We start from the raw sequence: 18,728 nt of genomic DNA, 5'->3' as shown, positions 1-18,728 counted from the left end.
TGATGAATCTACTGCACATTAGCCAGTCCAATAGTGTCAGAAATACTCAATCTAGGGATCTAAACCTCTTCTGCAACATAAACAGAATGCTAAGGAGATGTAGGTATATCTCACAGAGGATACTGCTGCTCTGGAAAAGACTCCCCATCCACATATCCACATTAAGATATACTTCCTCCATGGCCATATTAAAGTGCAACTTGAATCTATGGATGGAAAACAGAAAATATACCCCAGGACTTCCACCTGTACTACTAATGGACAGAGGCAGCTCCTAAATGCTTTCTCTTATGTACAGCCAGGTCTTCACAAATTATTTATGGTAGGATCTCATTTATTCTCATTAGGGGTAATGTATAATTATTGAGCATGGGGACGAGCAAGACCAATCTCTAACCAACAAGATAGGTTAATTTGAGCAAAAAAAAAAAAGAGGAAACTGGCTAGGCTTAAAGTGTCACATTGGGAGCTAGCCTGCTACTTACCTGTGAACCTCTTAAAATATGCAGAAAGAGGTGAGCAATACGCCTTAACTGAGGAATATGCACGGTTGTGGTTAAATTTCTAATTTTGAACTATTTAATCTGTCATAAACACAGAGGGACAGCTTTATTAAAACACGAGAGAGAGAATATTTATTACTTAGAAAAGCTTTCTGGTTTGTTTCAACATCTTAACCAGTTCTGTGTAACAATGTGAGCTAACTCTGATCGGAATATCAAAATCCAAGGGGCTTAAGTTAGTTTAGAAAAATGACTTTCTTAGAATGCCATTTTGATTGACAACCACATTTCTAAGCAACATTAGAAGAACGTTATTTTGCATGAGGGATGTAACAGACAACACCTTTCATAACCAACTTTAGCACATGGGGTAAGGAGAAGTACGCCTAGCAGCTAACACTTCAGAGAATTTCTTCTTCCTTTTTATTTTTTGGAAAATGAGTCAAAATGCCAATTCATAAAACTAGCTGCTGAAAACTTGTTCAGTTTCCACCTCCAAGCCACAAGGAAAAGGGCTCAGTGTCAAGCAGCGAGCCTTTACTTTCTATTGTTCTAACAGAAACTCCAAAAAATGTAATAGAAGACAAGAATTCTGGTCTCTCCTGAGAGAACTGTTGGAAGATACTCCCTCTTCTTATGTCTACGTCTTTGCTACCATAAGCTGTTGAAAGGGGCAAACTTTCTGGTTAAGACAACTTGTTTAGAGGAGTTCTGAAAACTGCCTACTGATTGTGAAGGTGTTACTGACATGGCATTATGACTGGCATAATTGTAACCTGTTTTTCACATTTTATTTATTTAAATCTATGTGTGTGTGGGGGGGTGATGGTTACAAAATATTTTACAATGGGACCAGATGGGCAGTCCACACTCCACACCATAGCTAGAAGCTGTTCACAATTTATCCATGAGTTATACTGTTCTGACTAGCAGATGCATGGCATGATGTTTTAATTGTAAAGAAAAAAGTTCCTTCTCATAACAAACACGTTCCAGGGTGTGTTTTGCATCTGAAGATGCATAGGCATATGCAAACAGTCACTTATCTTCTGTAGTTCAACTGATGTTTCTTTAGTTCTGTCAGATAAGTAACAAGCACAAAACTATAATAAAGTATCCACTGAGATCCAGTCAAGAGCATATTCGCTGTGCTCTTTATACAAATGAAGCTAAAATCTTCAGGTCAGTTCATCTTGTAATTAATGCTATATTTCTCCAGTAAGCTGTGTAGCCTGTTAATTTCTTGTTCCTGTAAAGGGAAATGAAAATACAATTGCTTAATAAAATTCTGTTACCTCATATCCAGAAACACTCTAATAAAGCACAGATAATCTTGTATAGATGAAAAAATATAAATCAGTCCATGAAATGACTTCTGCAGCAGGTGGCAACTGTAGGACTCAAATGACATCAGTTGTCAGTCACTCACAATACACTTTCCTACAACCAGACATGTTTGCCCCCTCCCTTAGGACTTCTTTTGTCCAATGATTTTGTTTTTAATATTATCTTTGCTCCACCCATGCCTCCCAATAATCATTTCCCTTTCCTTCTAGCCACAAGTTCTTTCCCCTATCACATCTCCATGGGTACTGAGACAAGAGTATGGATGTGGAAGACCTACCATCCAGTGCAGCCATGTGGAGTAGATGTTTTTTTCCCTTGGCCTACAGAATTTCCTTCTGGTGGCTTGACATCTCCTTCCTCCATTGGCAGCCCAAGAAGTCACACACACAATTCTATACACATCCCCAGTGGTGCTTATAGGGTGTCACCATGCTACTTGAAATGAAAGTGCACTCTGATCGCTGTACACCCCAAGCTTCATTTGAGGTAGACATTGAAGTAGACCAACTTGCCATTCCTCTAACCCCACCGCACCTAGGATGGGTCAACCACACCTACCATTCACTGCCACCCTCCCTGCTGCCAGCTCCTTGGTCACTAATCTAACTTAGGTTGTCTGGGTCACAGCAGGGTTTTTCCCCCTTTTTTTAACTCCTTTATTAAATTATCACTTAAGACACAGGCACACTAACAGATAAGAACCCAAATCACATTAACATGTTTTTCACTACATACATTATACAGTACATATGTTTTCTTTCTTTATAACAACTGTCATTTAGTCCAACACTATAAACATTGCTCAGTTCCTGTCGTCCATGGGTCACAGTGGTTTATTCATACGCACCACAGTGAACACTAAATGATAATATAAAAAACACAGTAATTATATACACGGTTCTTTATTCCAGCATCAGTGACTTAACAATGGATGCCACTTTCTTGCATATTGTCTGCTGCCCTTTTTTCCTCAAATCACATTTTCTAAATTATTGCGGTTACTGACTGCTTGTTGGAGTACACTTACCACATCTTTTTAACAGCTGATTTTCATTGTTTATTTTTACACATTTGGTGATTATTTGTATGTATGTATTCATTAATTTTGTTAGTCAGGTGAGATGTCTGCTCAATAGACCCTTTTCAGCCATGACTCATGCTAAGGCAGACATAAAGACTTGTCCAAACATGGTGGTCACAATTTAGTACAATGGATTACACAAAGAAATGTGTAAATTGTAAGAAGCCGTATTGGCAGACTGCTGACATAACAAATGTGATCTTACCAGGAAATGTTATAGATCTAACTTTGTTGCTGCAAATAATGAATTAGGGACACAACAATGGCAGACGTACAGTTGTGTAAAATCTTACCATAACAGTGGCTGTCCTTCTCTTCACTGTTGCAGTACTCCTTACAATAGGGATCCCCTGCCAAGGGTAGCCCAATATCTGGCTAGTATACCAAAGCCTTAGGATTTTGTAGATGTCATAATTCACGTGTATGCTCCCTGCTAAAGGTGACATACATACCTCAGAAATGAATAGCCCCAGGAGGAACACCAGTCCTAGGACATAGGTGGAACATGTGCATCCAGAAGGAGAAAAGGGAAAAGATTAAAGCTGAAGGATTTCTATCATTGTAGGAAGATTTTACACATGTGTACTACATCCTTCCATATCAAGGTTGCAGTATTCCTTACTAAAGTTAGAGTACCAAAGCTCAACAGGAAACTTGGGAGGAGGAAGGCAGAAAATCAAGACACCCATGCAGGATAGCTCTGGCAAAGCCAGCTCTTGCTCTGGAAACAACATCCAATTTGTAATGCTTAGTAAAGGTAAGGACAGAGGTCCAAGTAGCAGCTTCATGGATGAAACTAATATCTAATCCTTTGAAAAAAGCACCAGAGGTTGCCACAATCCTGGGAGAACGAGCTGTTACAGAGGCAGAAAGGCTTTTGCCATGAAAGGAGTAACAAAAAGAAATGGCCTTAGAAATTCATGAAGCAATGGTTTGATTAGAAACAGCAGTCATTGAGGTCTGGGATGAAAGGAAATAAAAAGCTGCCTGCTCAGCCTTGTGAATAGCCTTAGTCTTATCCAAATATTATCTGAGTTGTCTATGCAAAGAAGAATCTTCTCACTAGCACAGTGTGCAGGAGGAAAAAAGGAGGGCAAATTAATAGACTGATGAAGAGATAATTCATTAACCACCTTGGGCATAAAAAAAGGATTAGTACAAATAGACACCCTTGTACCTATGAAAAACTAAAAAAGCAGGAACAGCCGTAATAGTCTGGAGTTCAAGCACTCTCTCAGCTGATGTAAGGTCCAAAAGAAGAACAGTCTTTCACCTGCAACATTATAAAGAAGTGGAAGCTGCAGGCTCAAAAGGAGCCAGAGTCAATTTTTCCAAGATCAAAATTAAGGTCCCATAAAGGCGGAATAAGTTTCCTGGGAAGTCTGGTATGAAGGACACCTTTAAGAAATTGCTTGACCTCAAACTTAGAGGCCAGAGGAGGAGTTAATGACAGAAAACAGAAGATGCTAATCCAGCATGGAGCAATTCACACAAATGAGAGAGAACCAGAGGAATCTCCATAGAAAGTGGATTCTGGTTACTATCAAGGCAACAAACAGAAAATCTCTTCCATTAAGACAGAATGGATTTCCTGGTAGTTGGTTTCTTGGCATCCTGCAGAACCCTAAGCACTTCCTCAGAAAAAAGTGCCTGAAAGGGATCAAAACCCTATCACCCACAATGACGGCTGAAGAGTGGACAAGTGAGGATGGATGATGGACCCCTTGTCTAGCGCGAGTTAAATCCACCCTGTGAGGAAAGTTGTGGTGATTGTCCTTGGCTACGTGCAGAAGAAGAGGGAACAAATACTGTATGGGTCAAAAGAGACTCACCAACATGATTTTAGGGGAGTTCTGCTCTATCTTCAGCAGGACCCAGAGAATCAGAGGAAGGGCAGGAAAGAAAACAACTCCTTCAAAGTAAAAAATAAGATGCCCACCTTCCAAGTCAGAAGACTTAGGAGTCTGGTGCAAACAAAGGGAAGTTGTCTGTTCAAAGGGGAGGCAAAAAGATCCACTTGAAGAGTACTCCACTGATGGACAATGTCCAGAAACACATCTCTGTAAAGCATCCATTCATAAGCCTGTGTTTTGGACCTGCAGAAGAGTCTGCCACTATATTTGGCTCTGAAGGAATGTACACAGCCTGAAGAGTCACTTGACTGGACAGCTACATCCCAAACTTGAAGAGTTAGCCTGCAAAGAAGGGAAGAAACAGCCCCCCCCCCCTTGCTTGTTTATGTACCACATATCACTGTGGTATTGTCTTGTGCCCCCGAAGAAAAAGGGAATGAAAGGTCTGAGGGGCAAAAAGCAGAGCTCTCATATCCCTGATTTTGACGTGGTTTGACCTATTGAGAGGACCGAAAGAAGCTGCCACCCCATGTCCGAGGCATCTGAGGAAAGTTCCTGAGATGGGACTAGTGTCTGAAAAGGAAATCCCAGGTTGAGAGACAGCTGATGAAAACATAACTGACACTCAAGCCTCAGGCATGGAAGAAGATGAACTAGAAAATCTAGAGGGTGACAGTGTTCGAACCATATTGACTTTAAGAACCAATCTAGTTTTCTCATATGAAGCCTGGCTAAAGCTAGTATAGGAAAGGTGGAAGCCATGAATCCTAGTGCCCTTAGAAACTCCCTGGCTGTAACTGAAACTCGAGAACGAAGGATATGAAATAGGTAAGTGGACAAAGAGCCTTTGGAGGAGTCAGGGAAGCCAGCATAGGGGATGGTCTGGAGCCTGCAATGTAGAAACACATGATATTGAGAAGGAACCAGGGATGATTTCTGGAAGTTTATTGTAAACCCCAGGCTTTGCAATAGACAAATAGTATAATGGAGGTCATGAAGCAAATGAATGAGTAGGTTGTCCAGATAAGAAAAGTTTTGAAACCCTCTCATCCTGTAAAAAGCAATAATAGGAGAGAGCATTTGGTGAAAACCCATGGGGCAGACGAAAGGCCAAAGGACAAAGCAGAGAACTGAAAATGCAAGGAACACAGAAATGCAAAATCTTCCTGAAAAGGGGATGAATTGGGATGTGAATATAGGCATCCTTGTGTTCCACGGAGACCAGGAAAGCCTGGGGAAGAAGAGGAAACAGGGTCTGAAGGGACATGTGAAAAAGAAGGGATCTTCAGAAAGGTGCTGAGCTGAGAGGTCCAGAATTGGCCTCCAGGTGCCTTCCTTCCTGGGAACCAGAAACATTCTGGAATAAAACCCCTTGCCCTCCTGGGAAGGGAGCACAGCTTGAATGATTCCTTGTGCCAAAAGGCCCCAAAGTAGTACTGGTAAGAAAGGAAGCTGTTCCTGAGGAGGTTGAAGAATGCACAGAAAAGGAGGAAGGGCTTTTCAAATCATGAAGGATCCCTGACAGATAATGGAGAGAGCCCTAGAGTCTTGAGTCATCCTTAACCAACTACAAAGGGACAGAGAAAGATGAATAGATAAGGGAATTTGGCTCAGGAAAGACAGAAGCAAACTTTCAGACAGAACCTGGCTTGCCTTGAAAAGAAAGTTTCTGAGAAGTGGGAGTCTGAGTAGACTTAGCAGAAGAAACCTGCCTAGAACCCTTCTTACCTTTGGGAGGAGGACAAGGCTGTCTGCAATCAAAAGCAGATTTAGAGGGATAATTCCTCTGGAACTTAGGAATATGAGAAACAAATATATGCTTCAATTCCTGCAAAGCCTTACCTTTGTCCTGCAGTGATTTAAAAAGCTCAGCAGCTGTAGAACCAAACAAGTTATTATTAAGAGGAGCATTCAGACCAACAATCAATGACGGCATTCAGACTAGTGACAAAGAAGTTCTGAGGTATGTACATCTGTACATCACCTTTATGCTCTACACCTTGAGCGTGGACCATTCGTGTGAAGTATGTCTAAAAATCCTAAGGCTTTGGTATACTGGCCAGACCTTGGGCTACCCTTGTCAGGGAGTCCTTTTAGTAAAGACTACTGTAACAGTGATATATAGAAGGACATCATAGATGAAAGCAGGGTAATGTTTTATGACTTTGTTAATAACATAATCAGCAGGATTGTCCCCATGAGTAAAACATACAGTACATAGAATAGAACTGACTTCCTCTGTGACGGTACTGTCTTGCATACAATAGAAAAAGGAAAAGAAATTATGGATGAAGTTTAAGAATGTCCCTGATATAGGAAATACACTTAGATACAACAAGGCAAAAATATTATTTTGGAAAATGAGAGTTGAGTGCAATTATGAAGTAAGACTAGCAAAAAATTAGAGCCATAATAAGTCATTGCTTAAATATTTAGCTCCTATGGGAAGGATGCTGCTACTTGCATTAGTTTAATAGCAGATGATCGTCTCATCACAGAGTCAAAAAGGCTACTTAATGTATTTGCTGAAGAAGTAGCATTTCAGTCCATGTGGACATTAACCTGTTGGGTAACTGTCCAACAATTCCAGCTGATTTAATAAACAAAGTACAAAAATCCAAAAAGTCAAATTCTGTTGCCAGCTCTGAATACTTAAATTATCAGCTGCTCCATTCAGAAAAAAAACTCATTTAACACCCTGTTTATTGGGTTTGTTTCAAAGAAACTTGGACACTGGTTTTGTACCACGTTTGGAAAGGGGCAACTATTATTCCAATTCCAAGTTCTGTTCGACTACTTGATAATTCTAGGCTGATTAGCTTGACTTGTATCTTAAGTAAATGTTTTGAGCTCACTGTTTTTCATTTTTTTCTGGATATTGTAAAACATGGCATAGATATATTTCAAGGGTGCCTGTCATTCAAGCACTATTATAGAATGCTGAATGAGCGAAGAAAAGTAAGCAACACGTCTTTCTCCTACAGTGGTGTTTTCTTTTTTCTCCGCTGCTGTGCAGCCTCAGAGTGGGTATATTTAAATTCAGGGTGTGGGATGTTGCAAAAATGCTTACCTCTGAGGTTCAGAGAAAGCTGTTTCACACATTATTTTCTGATCATTCAGTACTCAGTGATACTGCTGTCAATCGATTTATGTGTATCGTATTTCAATGTGGTTTTCTTGCTGGGAAATCCTGTTTAACCAACTTAATCAGTTTCTTTGACAACAGCACTAGCTACCTGGGACCATGGTCTTGTAGTTGATATAAATGGTTACATATTTGAAAACCAGAATTAAGTCCCTCCATAGTAGTCTATACCCAAAACAGATCTTTTTGCATCCCATATGACTGAGTCCAGTTACCTGTCCAGTAAATGTTTTCTGAATTCATTCCAATTTTTTCAATTGTGATACACTAAAGGAACAAAAGGCTCTCCAATATTCTATAACAGGCCTTAGCAATGAGATAAACAATGGGAAAAACCTTCTCATCTCTGCCATTAACATACCACAGTACATACCTTAGTTAATACGTTCATAGATTAGTACTAGGCTAAATGCCCTCATGAGCCATTTTAAGCCTAGCCAATTACCTCATGTGAGAATCAAACCCTTCACCTTGTGTCTGTAAGGTAAACACCTTAACCATTAAACCAACCTCCCACCTTATTATACCATAAACATCATCAAGACAGTTAACTCAGTGCCAGCTGACATTATATTAAACGTTATGATAAAACAACAAAAACATTTCCTTCTTGGTGAATTGTGTGGCAAATTGATTGTTAGACTGTGTACTGGAAAGGACAAAAACAATATTTCAAAAAAAGGCATTCGTGTGTGTGTGTGTGTCCTACAGGTGCCAGTTTTGGTCTGAATACTATGTGGCCTGTTAATGTCTGAATTTCCACGTTATGAGAACATCTGGCTCAGTAAATTTGCCAATGATACTAAAGTAGATGCATAATTACCAACATCAATTAACAACATGAACTTCAATATGTACTTCAAAGGGACTCGGGTACCATTCTACAATGGTCTCTCTCCAATGGTATGAGACAATGCGAAAAAGTGCATGGTGATGGACTTTACCTATAACAGTAGGTACACCCATATGCCCTGGACAATGAAAACTCATGCCAGGGACTTGGATGTCCTGGTGAATTCATTCTTAAAATTTGAAGATGTCACTAAAACTGTAGCGACATGATGTTATGGTCTAATAAGGGATATATTGTGGTATGCTAACGGCAGAGATGGGAAGGTTTTACCCTTATTTACCTCATTACTTAAGCCTATTACAGAATATTGGACATCCTTTCAAATGCCTACAAAATGAGATCCCAGCAGCTATATTAGGTATTTCCTTATCATAAAGCCCATACTAGGAATAGTAATATGTTTATCAGGCTACCTGAGATTAGAACATCAGCAGAGAGTTCCTATTGTCATTATAGAGCTGGCAGAGTGCAAAACTCTCTATTGTTACACATACAAGGTACTGACAGCTTGGAGATTTTCAAGAGGTTAGTAGACAAATGGTTCAAGCATCATATCTATGACTCTGTGTTACTTCTTAGCAAACTCATAAATGGCTGGAATGTGGTCAGAGTTTCATTTACATTGAACACTGAACAACATTTATGAAAAACTTTTTCATGATGGTCTCTGTTGTAGTCATCCCCTTAGCAGATTCTGCTGCAGGCTAAGGTCCAATGTCCAGCCAGACTTTCAGAGCTGAGTACCCTCCCCCCTCAGCTGAGCTAACATCACCTTTATTGTGGACATCCTTATATAGCTGGTATAAAGGTGACATCCATGCCATCTTTAGTTCTTTACTGCCATGTGGCTGAATGCAGTTCATATACTGGAACACATTATCGGTTAGTTCTCTGACTAAGCAGCAAGCAAATAGCACCCCTTTGGGGACCTTCCTTTGCCATTTGGATACAACTGTGTATCTCGCTTGCATGAAGTTGTGTAGATGTCGGCACAACAGCAACCACCAAATGCAGCAAACATGCTTGTAGATGAAAGATTAATTTTAAATATTTTCATGATGTGTATGTGTACTGCCTAGGGTTTGAACATGACATTACTAGCATCAAGATTTTTCAGAGCTTTAAATAACAAAAAATCAAAGAGCAAGATAGAAGTCTGTTCTGGTCTATCTGCACAAGAAAGCCTCTTCCCTAGCCATGCAGGATCCCCAACCTAGTACAGTAGATGTTCCCTCAAAAAGTGTAAGGAGATGTGTATAGAGAAGCAGAATGGTCTCAGATTCAGATGACTAGTAGGGAATGAAAAACACAGAAAAATAATACTCGAGACAAGAGGCATTACTAGGCAGACCAAATAAGGTTTGCTGCTCCATGCTCAAGGTATTAAGGGGTGTGCGTTTGGCAAATGCCAGGGAGATGGCAGTGCAATGCCAGTATTCACAAATAAATAGGGATATTGCACTTGTAGACATGGCTGAAGCACTGCATCTACGGAATTCTAACTGTAGCAAGCAACTTGTTACATTTGTAGCAACATCAGAAGAATTTGCTTTATTTATTTATTGATCTATTGATCCTCATCTTCAAAACAGTATTTTTTGGTTCTCAGCTTAAGAGTTGAGTGGGGTGACAAATAGTGTACAGACATATCTGCTCAAGATCTCTTATTCTAAAATAAGCACTTTCATCTTTATTCAGTAAAAGACATCTCCATAATAAACAATTTATTAAATAACTTATTTAAATATACTAAACGTCACATGCACAAACATGCCATCTATATGACGACACATACCTCTTTGCAAACAGTCTGTGTATAAAGTACAGTTGTGTACACTTACCATAAAAGTAGATGTTGGAGTGTATTCACTGTTGCAGTCCTCACTTATGGGATTTCCAGCTTCAGAAGCCCTTGGTTAGCCCAACTACCAGAGTAAAAAACTCCCTCCTCCCTGAGATGGCAAATGCCCTACCCTGAAGTCAGGATGGTTGGGTATAAAGGAAGCCAGCTGACATCATGACATCAGTTTTTTCTTGTCGTTGGAGCCCAAAGCAGTTCTGAGTGCTTTGGTTGGTCTGCATTGGAGTGAGAAGTTCTTCTAAAGCCAAGTACTTTGTTGGGAACTCTTTTTCTTACTTGTGACTTATGTAAGATAAAGTTAACAACTGGCTCCATTGTGGTAAACAAATCCCTCACAGAGACTTTCATACCTTGTGTGCCACCTGTTTAGGCCCAAACCACGACATCTCAAATGGCCGTCTGTGCCCTTTTCAATAGTAGGACTATTAAGGGCCACGAGTCAGTCCAAGCTCTTCAATGATCTGGCCTCCACCAAGACCCTACTCTCTTCTCTAGGGTTCACCATAAACCTCAGCAAATCCAGCACAAACACTTCCACCAGGGTTGTTTTCCTGGGGGCTTTGCTTGGATTGTATTCCGAAGTCTCTCACTATTGAGCTATTATTTATATGACGGTCGTTTTTACTGAAGGGGATGATAATGCATTTTTTGCATTGAGTTTGAGTCCATGGCTTTGGCACCAATCATTGGTTTGTGTAAGTCCCTGTTGAGGTATATTGACAATTTGGGAATTCACTGATTGCACCTAATTTGCAGTCATCAGCAAACTTAGTCAGCCACAGCTCTTCTGTTTTGGCCTGAAGTTCTGAGAAGTAGACTCCAAACAATAGGGTGCCCAGCATTCACACCTGTGGAACCCCACTGGTGACAGGTCTACTGGTTGAGGTAAAGTCCCCAACTTTGACTAAATATGATTTGTCTGTTTTCCAGTTAGTAACCCACCTGATGACATAAGGGTTCATATTCAACTGGGAGAGTTTATCAATGATGCCCAAATGTGAGATTGTAAGGCCTTTGCTAAGTCAAAGTAGGCTGTATGCACAGATGTGCCTTCTACAGCTCTGGTGATGTTTTCAAAGAAGTCTGCCAGGTTTAACAGGTAAGATCTGCCTTTGACAAAACCATACTGGGTTGGTCAAGGGTTTGGCACTCACCTATAACCTTATAAGGTCCGTGATGATTTGTTCCATAGCCTTACAGACAAGACTGGTTAAGCTTATGGGTCTATAGTTCACAGGGTCTGTTGCTGTCCCCACTTTATGAAGGGGGGTGACTGCTGCCATTTTCCATTCAGCAGGGACAAAACCAATACTCAGACTGCGGCTGAAGAGAGTACCTAATGGAGTTTCTAACTTATGTTTCAGACCATTTAAAAATGCAAACTGGGATGCCATCCAGTCCCATAGAGGCTGCAATTTTGGCCTTGGAAAGGGCATTAATGTTTGCTGTTTGGAGATGCAAGGTGGGGAAGATGTAGTGGGAATTCTTTGTGGAATGTTTGGAGGGGACAGGGGGGTGAAATTTTTGCCAGACCAGTCGGCTAACAGGTTAGCTATTTTCACAGGATCAGTGTATGTGATGCCATCCACAGCTAGTTCAGCACATATCTGGGTCCTACCTTTTAAGTTACAGATATTGAAGAATGCCTTATGGTTATTCTTAGCTATGGTTGCTAAATTGTTTTTGAAATTGCCCTTAGAGGATTTTACAAGTTGTCTTATTTGCTTGTTCAAGTAGAGGAGGGTGTTCTTCCAGTGCTGAAACCTATTCTTAGACAGCAATTTCTTCCTCTTGTTGTATAACTTGTGGCAGGAGAGTGCAGTTAGGGCATCTGATTGATGGTTGCTGGCAAAAAAAATCAGTCTTTTCTTTCTTGGCCGTGTGTGTGTGTGTGTGTGTGTGTGTGTGTGTGTGTGTGTGTGTGTGTGTGTGTGTGTGCCTCCGCTTCATCTACTGTTGTTCTGACAGGGCCTTTCCCTCATTACTGTTGTGATTTGCTATTTAAATTGTTAATCATTTAGAATAATGGCTGATAAGAAGGGGACAACAGGCTTTAAGCAATGTGATAAGTGTGGCAGGAAAATGCCGAATTCCGATGGACATTTGTCCTGTGTTTATTGCCTTGGGGTTCCACATTTGAATGTTCAACTCCTATGTAACCTATGTAAGGGTTTTAGTGCCCACACTTTGACTGAGAGAAAGAACAAATGGATATTGAAAGGTCTCTTGAAAATGGCTTTCTCGGAGGCTTGAGGTGAAGGGCTTAACTCCTCCTAAAAAGGAACATAAGAAGAGGAGTCAGTCTGTACCTTCCTCTCCTCTTACCAGTGAGCCTAAATCTGTTAAGTCCCCCATGGAACCAAAACCAAAATATCCGAAATTGACTTCTACAATCTTGGCACCAGAGCCTCAAACTCCTTCTACGGTGCTGTCCTCTATTACAGAACTGACCATGACTTCAACACTTACAGTACCAACCACTGCTACAGTACCAATGGCCCTCTCAGCACCAAAAATAGTCTCCCCAATTCAGGTCACTACCCCCATCTCCAACACAACCTACTGGTCCTTTGACCACAGTGCCAAAGGATGAAATCTTACTTGGACCCAATATTCCCCATTGGTAGATCCCTTTTTTGCACAACAATTGAGCCCATTTCTTGAACGACCTGATTCTCCATCAGGGTTGTCAATCCACTCCTCCAGAAGCCTTTCAGAACTTGACATAGTGAGACTCGTGGATCAGCTCCTGGTGGCCAGAGGAATTCCAACTCAATCTAAATCCTCCCTCTCACCCGGAATCAAGGAATTTTCTCCACAGACTCCGACATATATTCCTCTTTCCACCTCCTTGCAGGTATTGGAGCCCTCTATGCAGATGCCTATGCCAGCTCCAGCTTCTTTAGTTCCATTGCTAGATCTTACCACAGCTCCAGAGCCTACCCTATGGTCATAGACTCAATCAGAGCAGACCCATCATTGGGATTGTGATTGGTCTGTTGGCACCATGACCTCTTGTATGGCACCTATTTTTTCAATGGTGCCCTCTACTACAGTTCCGGTTGTTTTGATGGCACAAGTCCTCTCATGGTTCCTTCCCTGGGGGTGGGCTCATCGGAGCAGGGTTTGACCTCGATCCTGAAGGTTGTCTTTCTCAGTTTCGGGCTTCCATCCCTCTTTGGGCAGGCCTGCTTTCCATGTGATGGAGAGGGCACTTGCCTCAGCAGGTTTGCAGCTGGTTCTTTTGGCAATGGAATGCCACATATACATGTCCTCTGAACCACAGATGATACAGTCCACTATTCTGGAACACCGAGCACGGGGACTTCAAGATACCCTGCCACAGGGCACCCTCTCTTTGGAGTCATCTTCAGATGTCCCCACTGAGGAAGCACCCCATAAGAGATCATGCAACAGGAAGCATGTGGATTCCCCTGAAGAATCCCTTGCCAAGATACAGACTGATGAGGGGGAAGGGTCCCCACGGTCATCCACTGAGGATGTCTCCTTTGGGGACATACTAGAAATATTAAATCAGCAGGGAGACTGGAAGCCCTCCAACCCTTCCTCTGAGGAGTCTGTATTCTTGCAGGCTTTTCGTGCTCAACCCTCTACTTCCTGAGTGACCTCATCTGTAGATGATCTAGATCAGCTCATAGTGCAGTGAGCCTGGAAGAGGCCTGACACCATTGAGCCTATCCCCCAGAGAACAGACAAAATTCTCTCCCCTCCAGTGGATCACCCCCATTGGTCCACAGGCTTAGCAGTAGATGCTATGCTGGTGGTGGTGGGCACTAGGAAAGAACTCACCGAGGAGAGTCCTACTGTTCATTCTCCAAACAGGGAGTCTCCGACGATGGACAGATTAGGGAACCAAGTGTATGCTTCATCGACCTTTGCCATTTGGTCCTTGAATTATGTGGCACACTTTACCTGTCTCCAGAGAGACCTGATCACGGAACTCTCAGGAACCCTAGCAGGAGCAGTATCTGATGAGGTACATGACAAAGTTGCCTCACAGCTTGCCACCCTGAAATCCATATCTAATTCGTCCATGCAGTTGATTTCTCATACTACCAAATGGGCAGCTAGAGCAGAGGGTGCAGGCGTTGTCATGAGACATCATGCCTGGATGCTCCTATGTGATTTTGCAGACCCCTTTAAGTCTTCCTTTGTCAACTCTCCCATTGACGCTTCCTCTCTTTTTGGCCCAAAGGTAAAAGACACATTAGGCAGGTGTGAAAAGGATGGCAAGACCCTGTCTGCTGTGGGCATACATTTTTCCACTCCCCAGCAATCTTACACTAGGAATCAGATGAGTGGAAAGATGTGGAACAGGAAAGCCCATGGTCCTTTCCACAATACACGTGCAGAGTTCTTCCCCTGGGGCAGAGGAGGGAACTCATCAGGAAGATGCCCCTCCCAAGGCAGAGGGAGTCTGTGTAATCAGGGATCTAGACCTGAAGAGTGGCCTAATTGCTTACCTCTTGAAGCAGTCAGGGGACACTTTTCTCTGCACCACCTTGGCTGGCAATCCATAACGACAGATTCTCGAGTGCAGATGATAATTACCAGAGGTTATCACATTCCTTTAGATTCTTTCCTGAAGCAGCAGCTCAGGAAATACAAAGCTGCTTCTAAAAAAAAAAAAAAAAAAAAAAAGTCAAACAGTTCCACCAGACCAGATAGAATCCGGATTTTACTCACGGTTCTTTTTAGTGCTTAAAAAGACAGGGGACTGGAGGCCAATTTTGGACCTCATGTTCCTAAACAAATTAATCAGACAAACAAAATTCTGGATGGTCACGGTTCAGTCTATACTTCTGTTCCTGGAGAAAGATGACTGGATGTGCTCAATAGATCTCCAGATGTGTATTATCACATAAAAATGGACAAAAGCTCCAGGATGCCTCTGCTTCCGGCTGGGAGCCAATCACTACCAATTCTGAGCACTGCCCTTTGGTCTCTCTACAGCCCCCAGAGTGTTCACAAAATGCATGGCAGTGGTAACAGCTCACTTGAGACTGCAAGGATTCTGGGTGTTTCCGTACTTAGACAATTGGCTCCTTACTGCCCTTACCAAGTGTCTGCTGCTTATACCCTTACATAGCTAGCAAGATCCTTCAGGATCTCGATAAATGAAGAAAAGTCCAAACTGACTCCTACTCAAAATGTTGAATTCATAGGAGCAACTTTTGACACTCAGTCTTGGCTAGTCACCCTCCTGCTTTACAGGCTCCAAAGACTAAGGTCTCAGCTCTGGGTGATACTCTCTCAGGACAAAGTTTCAGCTTGTGCAGTCCTTCAACTACTAGGATCAATGGCAGCATCAATTATTATAGTTCCCCTAGCAAGACTACACATGAGACTCCTACAATGGCTCCTAGCATCACAGTGGTCCCCTTTAACTCATCCTATGTCCTCTCTGATCTGCATAACAAATTGATGCAGACAATACTTAATTTGGTGGATGAAGCCAGAAAAAGATCTATGGAGTTGTCCCTTCTCACCCTCTCAGCCAGAGGCCATAGTAACCATGGATACTTCCCTGATGGGGTATGGGGCATTTCCAGGGAAAGACGGTCCAAATCACTTGGTCCCCTATGGAGGCCAACCTGCATATCAATGTTCTAGAATGGAGGGCAGTGCTTCTAGCATTGCAAGCATTCCAATCTGTCCTCCCGTCAGGGACAATTGCTATCCAGTTGGACAACATATCTGTAGTCTGGTATATTAACAAACAAGGGAGAACGAAGTCCTGCTGTTGTGTTGAGAAGCCATGAGAGTTAGGCAATGGGCGATATCTTCCAACCGAATTCTGATAGCAATGCACATTCCCGGGGATTCCAACGTCATTGCAGGCAAGCTGAGCAGATGCATTCTCCTGCCTCATGAGTAGTCCCTCAACCCTGTCATAGCGGCAAAGATCTTTAGTCACTGGGACCAGCCTTGCTGCGATCTATTTGCATCAACTGCAAACCACAAATGCAGCAGCTACTTTGCCCTAATCCCCCCTCAGGGGGTGTCCCCATGGGATGCTCTAATACACAATTGTCCCACAAGACTTCTTTATGCTTTTCCCCCTCTTCCTCTGATCCTGCAATTCCTAAAGAACCTCTTTGGTTGAGAAGCAGAGTAATCCTCATTGCACCCTATTTGCCCAGTCAAGTTTGGTTGCCCTTCCTTTGGACTCATCTAGTCCACTGACCGTGGATTCTGGATCCAACACTGGAACTGTTTTCACAGCCACAAGGGTTGATCCATCTAAACATATCAAGTCTCAAGCCGACAGCTTGGTTCCTCCACTTACAGTAATTGCCAGGCAGAATACTCTATCATCCCCTTTACGAAACATTTTTCTGACTTCCCACAAGCCATCCACCAAGAAACTTTATCTCAGCAAATGGAAAAGATTCATAGCTTGATCTCGACAGAAAAGACTAGACCCCTTTTCTTTCTTGGGGAGTTCTATACTGGACTGTTTATCAAATTTCCTCCATTCTGGAGCAGCAGCTTCATACCTCTCAACCTGGAAACATCAAAAATCTGGACAAGGCCCATGAAAAATAGGTACAAATCTGTATGCTGATTACCATCTAATTTGCATACATAATTATGTAACCCCACCCACTCCAATGGAATTGTGGGATACCAACTCAAGCGCAAACTGAAGAACAGACAACAAAAATATGGCACCAGATTCCCCCTGCAGCCATTCCAATGTCCCATTACCTGGCTATTTTGCCCCATTTACCATTAACACTAATGTGTGCATACTGCTTTACTTCTACAATGATTATTTGGATTTTATTTTTACATTTTACAGCACAACAATGCACAAACGCTAACAGACATCTGGTAAACAAAGCAATACTGTCTCACAATGAAAATATACTTGGCATTAAAACTTCTCTGCCCTTGAAACTCACATTCATTGAAACAGCATTGAAACCCACACCACATCCAAAGAAAATACATCTGGCCAGTGATGGATAAAGATTACCTTTGGGCTGTTTTCAAATCATTGGCCCCTTGCACACAAAACAAAAAATATACACGTGTTCTTTTCTTTGATATGCCTTCCTGACTTTATTAAATTATATTCCTTGTATAATACAACGCACTTGTTAGACAGAGTGCATTTTAAATTTATTGTTTGTATATTTTTCAGTAGGCTGTACTGTAGGCAATGAAACAAAATGCATGAACCAATAATGACAAAACTGCCCATTTCAGAACATTTCCATCATAAAAGTCTACTTCCACACCCACACTATAAATAGAATGACAGTAGTGTAAGCCATAGGCATCTTGCACAGCTTCTCACACTTATTTTCAATTTCATTTTTTTTTTTGGGGGGGGGGGACAAAAATTCATAAACCAGGGGCACATTTTAAACATTGCTTGCATAATTTTGTAAAGTTGTTAGAATAAAATGTTGCGTTACCACCATGCATTTCACTGGCAAGGCTTGATCCCAGGAACCTATGCACTGCAGTCAGAGCAAAGTACAGTTGTGTACCTACCATAAATGTAGATGTTGAAGTGTATTCACTGTTGCAGTCATTACACTGGGTTAGCCTGCTGGCAGGCTACTCGCAGTCGGCCTGAATTCCAAAGTCCTGGTCCGGCGTCGGTTGCTGTCGCCTCTTCCCTGACGTCAGTGCGCCAGGGGTATAAAAGATGCAGCTGACGCCATTTTCTTCAGTTTTTTTTGCCCCAGATGTCAGGTGCCCCCAAAAGGGTAGGCTAAAAAATTCTGATCATAAAAAAGCATGCACATAAACTTCATCTACAAGCAAATACACCACATAGGTTGTATAGAATAGAGAAGTACAGATAAGTCCCAGCAATGAAAGGGGGATGATAGGAGGGTAACCTGGACTGCAACAGTGAATACACTCGAACATCTACATTTATGGTAGGTACACAACTGTACTATGTTCATCGTGTTTTACTGTTGCAGTCATTACACTTGGGTTGAATCCCAAAGCGGAGGTTGGGTGGCTGGTCCTAAATAGAATTAGGAGTGGCTATGAGGCCCTGCAGAACTGCAGTGGCAAAGCCTGCTCTGGATTTAGAGT

At 41.9% G+C, this 18,728-nt stretch overlaps 1 protein-coding gene across 1 annotated transcript in view; it reads right to left on the bottom strand.

Annotated features, from left to right (window-relative positions):
* Positions 1-612: 612 nt before the first annotated feature.
* The window catches only part of HVCN1 (hydrogen voltage gated channel 1), a 295,315-nt gene continuing 277,199 nt past the window's right edge, over positions 613-18,728 (bottom strand). The window contains exon 6 of the mRNA XM_044068634.1: positions 613-1,752. Coding sequence (XP_043924569.1) covers positions 1,687-1,752 — 66 coding nt within the window. The 3' untranslated portion in view covers positions 613-1,686. The remainder of the gene's footprint in view (positions 1,753-18,728) is intronic.

The sequence above is a fragment of the Protopterus annectens genome, chromosome 4.part0 (genome assembly GCF_019279795.1).
Source record: "Protopterus annectens isolate FY-2018-M chromosome 4.part0, PAN1.0, whole genome shotgun sequence".
NCBI lineage: Eukaryota > Metazoa > Chordata > Ceratodontiformes > Protopteridae > Protopterus > Protopterus annectens.
Note: the sequence above shows the minus strand (reverse complement) of the source record. Positions and strands in the feature narration are given on the sequence as shown.